At 42.6% G+C, this 10,557-nt stretch overlaps 1 protein-coding gene across 1 annotated transcript; it reads left to right on the top strand.

Moving 5' to 3' along the window:
- Positions 1-9,073: 9,073 nt before the first annotated feature.
- Positions 9,074-9,805, top strand: LOC120288844 (loricrin-like). The gene is made up of 3 exons (XM_039303007.1): positions 9,074-9,159; positions 9,254-9,344; positions 9,446-9,805. The coding sequence occupies exons 1-3, from the start codon at positions 9,074-9,076 to the stop codon at positions 9,803-9,805; spliced, it is 537 nt and encodes a 178-aa protein (XP_039158941.1).
- Positions 9,806-10,557: the final 752 nt, after the last annotated feature.

Genomic DNA, 10,557 nt, shown 5'->3' with positions numbered 1-10,557 from the left:
AGAGGTCCATATGCAGAAGCTGCAAAGCTCGATTGGTAGAAACTTGATTTACGGGTTTAAAAGAACTTCTAACCTGTTTTCCTAAAACACATGGAATGCATAATTCAGACTTTTGATAAGTCGGGTTGGGAAGACCACGAACACGCTTCTTAGAAGAAATCTTGGCAATCTGCTTCATGTTAACATGACCAAGCTTTTGATGCCAAAGATTTGCTTCATCTTAAATAGATATAAGACACTGAGAACTTTCTGGTTTTATATCTAGAAGGTAAATATTCCCATGCCTTCGTCCAATGAAAGATTGAAAGAAGTCTTTACTCGTTTCTGAACAGATACCTTCTTGAAAATTTATTTTGAATCCAGTATCGCAAAGCTGACTTATGTTGAGTAGATTGTAATTCAGACTTTCCACCAATGAGACAATGTTGATAGTCATGCTTCCAATCTTCACGGTTCAACTTCCAACAATTCTTCCTTTACTGTTTCCACCAAAGGAAACTTTTCCACCATTCAATCGAACAAGTTTTATAAAGCAGCTTGAATCCCCTGTTATGTGCCTCAAACAACCACTATTCAAATACCATTTAATCTTCCTCTTAATAGGGACCTCAACTTCTTTGTCTGAGTCTGATTCTGAATTGGCCATCAGACATATGTTAGCATATTCTTCATCACTTTCCTCGCACTCGGTATCCCTCCAAGTTTCTACTTTGAGGGCATTTTTGTATATCTCAGCTCTTCCTTTCTTTTTCTTCAATAGAGGACAGTTAGGTTTGATGTGCCCTTTTTTCTTACATTCGAAGCATATCACATCTTTCTTGGTTCCATTGTCCTCCGTCGGTTTTTTCTGGAAATTTTGAGTGCTCTGTTTTTTCCAATTGAACCTTCTTCCCTTCCTATTCAACTTTCTGAACTTTTTAATCATAAGCACTAGCTCCTCATCATCCATGTTATCTTATGAGTCTATAACATCAGAATCATCGTTAGATTTTAAAGCAATTGACTTCTTACCTCTAGGATCTTCTTCCTCATTGATATGCTCCACTTCATATGATTGAAGTGTGCCTACTAGTTCATCTACTAAAAGAGGCATGATCCTTTGCATTTCTCTAATTGACGTCTTCACCTGATTGCAATCTTTGGAGAGTCCACGCAGCAGTTTATTGACCTTCATTGGTCTTAAGATTGGTTGTCTTTGATATGCCAATCCATTCACGATTTCAATGAAACGACAGAACATATCAGTGATGGATTCAGAAGGCTTCATCTTGAAGGCTTCATACTATTCGAGTAGAATATTGATTTTTGTTTCCTTTTGTGGCACTCGAGAATTTTGACAACCTGTGATTGTGCAACGGCAATGACTAATCAATGAGAGTATCGCCGGATGGTATCATTAGTATGTTTGCACGGACATTGTTTCGATTCCATCATCGGACTGATAGGTCGCATTTAGAAGTATTTCAATTGTCGCATAAGTCATAGTCCCATCCTTGCCCACTAACTCTAATGAGGCCGAGAGTGTGCTATAAGATATGTCGACAATTATATTTTTCTATATTGATTTTGGTCATCCAATTATGTGCCCTACTAACCGAACCCCGGTACATTGTTGCGACCCCGTCTAGTCGCGAAAGTAATTATTTTTCAGCACTTGTATGTGCTGAAATTAAGAGTCGAATATTGGGGGAATTTAATTGTGAGCGAGGACCCAACACGGCCATGCACAGCCATGTGAGCAAATTACAATTAACCCATGCATGTGTGGAGACTAAAGCAGATGAATAGAGAGGATGTTGGGCTGTAACATTAGGATAATGAGCTGCAACCCACCGGCCCAAAATCCCTCCACATTAACCTCCAATTGTCAACATAATTGGTCAACTAGCAAGAAGAAGTTTGACTGGAGCTTGGCTGGATGAAGCCACGTTGCTTCTCTATGGGCGGACAACAAGATGGATGGAGAGGCCAGCTGAAGACACGTACCCCCCAGCTGTCTTCGGTCCTTGCTGCCACCATGGAATTTGCATGCAAATTACTAATTTTTTGAACAGGTGGATTGATCGAGAGAGTGAGTGTGAAGGAGAGAGAGAGAACGAAACCAGTGAAAGTGAGAGAGAGCCCATGAGAGAGCAACAAGCGAGTGTGAGGAGAAGGACCATCCTCCGTACGGGTGTGTCGCTGCCGTAAACGCCGTTCAAGCCTGCCGTCGTTGAGCCGCGCACTCCTCGCCGTCTCACCACATGCCGTTGAACCGTAGGACATCAAGGCAAGTGAAAGTTTATTAAAACTATGTGATGCAATGCCATAGAAATCTGATATAGTGAGATGGGTTTAGAAAATGTTTGAGTATGGATGGTGTGCGCTAGATTTCGGTAGTGATGGGTTGAGAAATTGAGAAAATGCTTTGATTATCCATGTGTGCTTGTAATCCTCATGAACTACATTGTGAGATATAAGTTTAGATGAGCCTTTGAAAGTAAGTAGGCCAAGGTGTAGGTATCGGATTCCATTGAATCCGTGTGGTCCGACATTTTATTTTGAGAAACCTAGTGGTCTTGCCGACTTTTCTATAGAAATTTCTAATAGGATTTTGGTTTTGATTTCTTCATGGAAGCTGTAAAGAATTGCCTAAACTATAACATAGATTATTGTTAGATTTTTCAGAACTAAGATGGTGGCAGAAAATTATTCTAACATGCGGTATCTTCCTGATGGAAAAGTGAACTCTCATTTGAGCTGGTAGCTGTGATATATGGTCTGTTACGACTTGTACATAATTATTTTGGCTTAGTGTTCTGCATAAAAAATTTTCCTCTAGATCTCAGTTATAACGTGTTAAATTTTTAGAATTTTTCAAGGTCATTTGATGACTATTTCGAAATTTCTACTAAAAGCGTGCATTCTGGCCTTTGAACTGTTTTACTACGAAATTGTTCAACTTGTCCTAAAAGTCATTGTATCTTGAGTTGTTATTCACATGATGGATGCGGTGACATTCAGCATATCATATGTCATCGAAATTTTGATAAAGATTTATAGATTTATGAGACTCTCAGTATCATTGCGTCGAAATATATTTTAGTAATGATATATATCAAGATATTAATGTTACCGTCGGACGGCTGAGTCGACGATGCCCCAGGAGACGGGACGCCCATAAGATCGAATGAGTCGATGACGTTGGATGCCTCGGGTCTGTAGTGCCCTAGAGAGTCCCCGGGAGTTTCGGGATGCCCGATAGTAGGTATTGTACGTAAATCCGGAAGGAAGGGGCAACCATTTTCATGGCGAGCCCTGGATATGCCTCGTGATGCCAGGTGGGGTGTGAGATGCCCAGGGGTGTGACGGAACACGCTCTGGATGCCTGGAGGTTTGTGCTGGAGGGTCTCGCGATGCCAGGTTGGGTGCGAAAGCCCGAAGGGATGCAAACACCGGTCCTCGGGGGATGAAATCTTTTGAATACTAAAATGGGTAAATGAATCAAGCATATGTATGTGCTTATGGCATGGCATGGGAATTGTCTATGAATCTTGAGTTGGTATCATTTGATATTGAAAAGGTGTTTGTCCAGCATTGAATTAATTTTTATGAATGTAGTACAAGAAATTCATCTCTTGATAGTATATAGATATACATACATAATTGCATAAATGACATGTGCATTCCTCATGAAATTGGATTATTACATTTGTTGCATAATATAGTTTAATGAACCTTTTACTGCTGAGTGGTTGTAGTCACCCCGTTTGGGGACTAGCATTTCAGACTAGGAGACATGCCTCTGCTACTAGTCACCCTTGGCACATTTTACGGTATCCCAGTTGATGTCGAGTGTGAGTGTTCGGAGTACCCTCATCTTGATATACAAGGATTGGTCTTTATTCGAGTGCGAGTTCTAGTTATGTATGACATTGGATTTCCCGCCGGCCCAGTCATTCAGGAGTTCCTGTCGGTGCACATTCGTCGTGATGGGATCATGCTGGGGATGTTGCCACTGCCGCTAGCTGATGGACCAGGCTGGGTGTGATTGAGAGGCACGGGTAGCAGATTTATCATTTTTGGATCGCCTACACTAACTGATAGACTTATGTACTTAGCCGTTTGAAAAAGAAAAGAAAAGAGAAGTCGGTTGTCTTTTGACTATGTAGCCGGGTATAGAAAACCATGGCAAATTTTGATGTATCGACTGAAGATGTCCATGAAGCTTATGTAAATAAAAGTGTTCAGCTTTATCTTTAAAAGTTTTAGTTGGTGTGCATTGTTTCAAATTTTTGGGGATAGGGAGATGCTGATTTTTCGCTTCCGCCATATATGATTATATATTGCGCAGGGACCGCCGTAAAAGATGCAAACCCCCAGGAATAATAGACCTTCAGGTCAAATAAGGAGCCTTATTTGGAAATTGAGGAATATGGTAACAATGCACACCATAGGATACTAACCAAGGATAGTTGACTAACTTTGAACAACGGGTGATGGGCATTCACTCGTAGATCCTTAGTAATTATTGTGAGTTGCTTTTATGTGCCAATAACATTTTTATGTTACTTATATGACTTTAGTAACTTTTAACTGGAGACACTAAGTCGCAAATTATTCCTGAGGCAAATGCTTGGAAACTGCAGGAAAATCATGGTACGAACTGGGAGTTCTCATCCATTGAGGGCTGAAGCCTCTGCTGCAAGGGCTAAACCCCGAATGGAAGACATCCTGCAGGCATTGGCCAATATAGGAAATCTGATAGAAAGACAAGCGCAACAACAATCCGGAGTGGAACATCGCCCTCAAAGACTGGTGGAACAATTTCTGAAGCTGAAGCCACCTAAGTTTAGTGGAACGGGAAGTCCTGAGGAGGCGAAACAATGGATTGATGGAATGTGGCACCCCTAAACACCTCCAGTCGCCACAACTGCCAATTTCTTTATCTCTATAAGATATCCATTACTTGTCTTTTACATAAAGGAGTTTAAAGGAGGACCGAGGTCCTTAGGCATTTTTTTTTTTTTGAAAAACAGTCCCAACGCAGCTTATTAGCGGAAGTATAAACGAGTCTCACCATCTCTCCCTCCAATAACCATAATGCAATGCACACCAACTACACGTCATATGAAAAGATAAAGCCGAGCCACTTTTATTTATATATTTTCATGATGGATTTCTTGGGTCGGTACAACCAAAAAGAAAAGCCAAGACTTTTAACTACACTTGGCCACAACCCAAAAGATATCTCAACCCCTATATCGATCATGTGTCATCTCCCATCTACAAGTGTCGGCTACTCTGAAAAAAAACGTCAGCTCTCACTCCTCACGCGGCCATCACACCCATCCTGGCGCATCGGGCGGTGGCGGCGGCAACATCCCCCGAATCACTCCATCTCGGCGGATGTGGACCAATAAGAACTCCTGGATGACCAGGCCCCCAACCAGGGCCACATCATACATGACCAGCACGCGAACTCGTATAAACGTCAGACCAGGGATGGTAACGCAATCAATCTCCAAACACTGGACCTCCACGTCAGATGGAAGGCCGTAAAAGGTACCCCGCGTGACTGGAGAGAGAGGCATCTTCCTAATCCGAAATGTTGGTCCCCGAATGGGTGAGTACAGCCACTCAGCAGCTGAAAGATCCATTAAACTACTCAATGCATCACACAATACAATCATAACATCATAGCATAGTACATCTCGTTCATGCATCCAAGCATAAATTACCTTGCAGCCATGCATGTGTCATCATACCATATGTCCATACATCCTCATGCACTCATCACCAAGCATTCATACATATACCATCATGCCATAGGTGCACATACAACCATGCACTCATCATCAAGCATTCACACATATACCTGTTGGGGTTTCATGAATCATGTATAAGATAAATTAACAAAATGAACGCAGCGGAAACAAAGATATATTTTATACACAATTCTCCTAAGGCATTGTTCGTGCGTTTTAATCAAAAATATAAATATCAAAAGGGAGTTAAACGAATTACCTCTCGAAACGCACTTTAAACAAGTCGGTTCGGATGTTCTACAGTTCAAGTCCCACAAGTGTCGGACCTCTAGTTCAGACACACCAACAACGAACGTCGAACGGAAGAGAGAATTTCGGATTCGATCGTGCTAGCAATCACGTGGAAACAAACCGTCGTATCCTTGATGTATAATAGTCACGGCCCGAACGAGATAATGTTCTTCTTTCTTGCGTCTCAAAAACACAAGAACACGCACACAATTTGCTCTCTATTTTCAGCAAAGCATTTTCTCTCTAAAACACAAATGCACACCCACCTTTTCTCTGTTTTTTCAACCCCTTTAAGTGTTGCAAAAACAACTCTTTTAAACTAAAAATATAAACCGATCAGCAACGGTTGCTGATCGATGGACGATCAGCAACCGTTGCTGATCGTCCCCACTCATGCACGAACAATCGTGCATGAGCGGTTGCTCATGCACGACTTCTTGTATGAGCGGTTGCTCATGCACGACTTCGTGCATGATGGTCAGCAACTACCGACCGTTCATGCACGAATTCGTGGATGATGGTCAGCGGTTGCTGACCATCCAAGTTTCATGCATGTGCTTTGTGCACATGCAGGAAGCTTTATATATATGTATATATATATATATATATATATATAATTTATTAAAAAGTATTAATTAATTAATTAAATGAACAAATAATTAATTAATCAATTCCTTTAGGGCATATATCTAACAATCTCCCACTTGCACTAAAGCCAACTTGTTTGGTATGTTAACATATATCCACTTTGGGCATGCGTGTGCATCATATGCAAGTAGGCTCGTGACTATAATACAAATTAAATTAAATCTCATTTAATTTAATTTCAAATCGACTCAATTCGATTGCAGTAATTGCAAACATATTTGCAATAATATTTCTCTCTTGTTCCACGTCATCCTAATTGTTTATGGTGTGTGACATCCCTAGGTTCATCACTAAGCTGGTAGTAAGACTTGTACTAACACATTAGTACTTCCAAAAGAATTAATTGTCTCGATTAATCTTTTAGGTCCTACAAGCCACGATTGACATCTAGCAATATGTCATGGCTACCCAGATAGTGTGAATATTTTAAGAACATAATGAACCTGTCAGCTTTGGCTACAGTGTAATTCAATCCCTCTGTCTTACTATGTCCCGATCAAACAAAGACCATGGAATATTTGTCAAGTCATTAATTCGATCATATGCACAAATCTAATTGACATGCATTTTATTCGAGACATAAACAATTTATTCTCGGTTACAACCCCGGCCGAGGATTTCAATGCAGTGTCACAATTAGATCGCATAGGACATCATTACCATACCTTGCATATAACAAGGAGACAAATTCCATATTGTGCACACGTGTAACTTCGTATATGAACAAACTATGACCATCAAGTATAAAGACGGATCGACGACTCGGCATTATGTGCACCCGTGAACCATAGTTGTTCGATACACAAGTTAACACTGTGCCTCAGGTCTAAGGATTATTTACACAAGACCAAAGCATGAACAATTAGACATTGACCACGCTAAAAGCTTCCATGTCGCTAATCGTTCCATATGCGTCAAGTTCAATGAATTTATCTAATACAAACACCTGTGTTCTAACTCAGGCATCATAATACCCAATGACATGTGACTCATCATTCCCATAAGTATCCAATACTTAACGGCGAAGTTAAGAACACACCGGTCTCAACAGGATTATTAATATCCACTCAATAATCCATCGACCGAGAACGATTTAAAGATTCAGTTTATGTCGCGACCTCCCCGAAGCGGGTTGGACCACCTAAGGGTTCGGCTAATGGATTGTTAAGCCTAGACTTAACTCGGGCTCTCCCAAGCCCATACCAATTCGCGACTTAGGTTCAAGTTCTTAATAAGCAAATGATGTTTATCATGGAGTCGCCACTAATCTATTTTTGGTGGGTCGATTAGGAACCCAAGTAAAGTAATGGGAGAATTACTTCACTCCTACGAACCAGAGATTGTGAGTTCGGGGACTTGGTTACGCTAGATTTATCTAACGCCATTTCGGTACCTTTTCTTTTATTTTGAAAAAATATTTGGCAAGCAGCTTGAATTGATTTTAATTTATCTCCCTAACATGTGAGGTGATCATGCGGGTGCGCAAACCACCAATTTAACACCCAAGAAAGCGATGAATAAATTGCAGGACTTACCTTATAGCAACGAAAGCATCTGCAATGTTAGATCAGAATTCATATCAACGGTCCTAGATATGATTTCTAATTAACACGCAATTTTTTTTTGTTTTCACTTATTTAATGAGAATTATGCCTTATGCGATGCATGCTACTAATTTAACATGAAATGTTATGACATAGTAGTATGACCTAAACTATATGACAGGCACATGATTGATTTTTTTTTTTTGTATTTTTTTTTATGAAAATTTGTAGTAAAAATCTAGTTAAAGTGAGATATTATCTATTTTAAGTTAGGATTAGACTAATCTAAGTCCTATCTTAACTTAGAAAATTATCTCATCATGCAATTTATTTCAAAAGATATTATCTAACCTAGATACTATCTAAACATGCATTTTTAAATACTATCTATTTTATCATGTAATTTTATCTAGGAAAATAAAATTCTAATCTACATCAAATGCAAATGCAGTTTTTTTTTGTATTTTTTGAAATAAATAAAGCAATTAAAAAACACAAAATCCTCCATGGTTGTTTCGCTAATAAAATCAATAAATTGATCTTAAGCCTTAAAGACCAATATATCAATTTTATTCCCACGTGATTAATTATTCCATCTAAAGCCTTATAGATGAAATAAAAAAATCATTGTGCGGTTGCGAATTAGGTGGTACGTCCGGGATTTTCAAACATGCATCAAGAACTAATTCAAATAAAGAAACGAAGACATAAAATAACACAACATAAAAGCGAAATATTAAAGATACAATACATAAAATAAAATGGATCTACCTAATAAAATAAACCTACCTAGTTTGAAATTTTTCCAAATTTGCCTTAATGGGTGGTGTTTTATGGACCACGATGGAGACTCAGACCACGGCTGGGATGGCTACTGCTGCTGCGACGGGCAACCGTGGGCGGTGGGCGCGGTCGTCGGAGGAGCTCCGGCAAGGGGCAGCGAACACGCGGCGAGGGAGGAGCAGGAGTCGCGTGTGGTTGCTGGTGCGAGGCTGACTCCGAGTGAAGCTGCTGTGGTGACAGGGCGAGCGGGGCGTCGGGTCTCGCAAGTTGCAGCGGCAGCGAGCAAAGTGGCGGAAGCGGCGGAGGCGTGAACTGTGGCGTCACGGGTGAGGTAAAGCAAGACAGGCCACCGCGTGACGAAGCCGCAGTAGGCCGGCTGGCGCGGAGGATAGCAGGCAGGGCACGGTGATGCTGTGCTGGGATCGGTCACAGCGTGAGGGGGAGGCCGACGCTTGGAGGAGGGTGCTCATGGCATCGGACGGAGTTGCAGGCGTGGGCAAAGACGGTGGCTTCACGGGCTACTGGTGTTCGGGCGAAGACGGTGGCACGCTCGGAGCTCGCTGGAAGGAGACACCGACACCGGGCAAAAGTGCAGCGACGGGCGCCGCGATGGGCGGGGGCGCGGCGACGGGCACGGCGATGGGCGGCGCGCTGCTACGGGCGAGCAAAGGTGCGGGTTGTGGTAGCTTGGCCTCCGGTCCCGCGTCGCGGGTCGGTGCGCACTGCGCAGGCGCGCGCGGCGGAGGTGGAGACGCGGTGGTGCGAGCGTGGGCAGCGTGGGTCGATGCATGAGCCTTCGGGGTTGCTGGTGCGGGCGGTCGAGGCGTGACTGTGAGTGTGGGTTGGAGGGTGCTCGCGGCGTCAACGGGAGGTGCGGCGCCGCGCTGCGCGGGTGCGGGGAGTCGGGGACGGTGGCGCGCGGGCGAGGGGGCGGCGACGGGCTCGGAACTCGCCGAAAGGAGGAAGGTTGCTGGCGCGATGACGGGCCGCTGCGGGCGCCGAGCGGGTTGCAACGGTGAGAGAGTTCGAGACTCCGGCGGTAATGGGCAGCTGCCGTTCCCCCCCCCCCCTGTGTTGCTTGAAGCCTCCCTTTTAAGAAGACAACCCTTCTTTTTATTATTATTTTTCTTTCACGTTCTTTTCTCTTTCTCTGTTGCCCTCTCTGACTTCACCTTCTTTTTCTCTGACAGACTCTCTCTCTCTCTTCTTTTGAACGAAGGAGAAACTCCCCTCCCGATGTAACTTTTCTTTTGTTTTCTTTTTGCCCCTTGTCTGACCGAAGGAGAAGCCCTCACAATGGAATTTCTTTTTCTTTTCGCTCCTCCCCCATTCACGCGGCTTCTTGTGGTCTTATTTATAGGCCATCCATTGCCAACTTTATTGTGACAAGATGCAGCCGCAACTTTTCCTGAATTTAAGCTGAACTTTGCCATTTTTTATCTTCTTCTCCAGACCTTTCTTTCGGCCACCACTCCGCTCTTCAGCAAGGAAATCTTCTTGCAGGCGTCGTAGGAATTTTTACACCCCCATTTCGTGCGTGTATG

Source organism: Eucalyptus grandis, chromosome 10 (genome assembly GCF_016545825.1).
Source record: "Eucalyptus grandis isolate ANBG69807.140 chromosome 10, ASM1654582v1, whole genome shotgun sequence".
NCBI classification, from domain to species: Eukaryota; Viridiplantae; Streptophyta; class Magnoliopsida; order Myrtales; family Myrtaceae; genus Eucalyptus; species Eucalyptus grandis.
The sequence above is the reverse complement of the archived record's forward strand: the minus strand, read 5'-3'. Positions and strand labels throughout refer to the sequence as shown.

What these genes read in the sequence shown, in the direction of transcription:
- LOC120288844 (XM_039303007.1), top strand. Translation starts at nt 9,074, where the DNA reads ATGGAGACTCAGACCACGGCTGGGATGGCTACTGCTGCTGCGACGGGC. An exon ending in CGGTCGTCGGAGGAGCTCCG is followed by an intron (nt 9,160 to 9,253) that starts GCAAGGGGCAGC and finishes CTGTGGTGACAG; the next exon opens with GGCGAGCGGGGCGTCGGGTC. An exon ending in ACTGTGGCGTCACGGGTGAG is followed by an intron (nt 9,345 to 9,445) that starts GTAAAGCAAGAC and finishes GATCGGTCACAG; the next exon opens with CGTGAGGGGGAGGCCGACGC.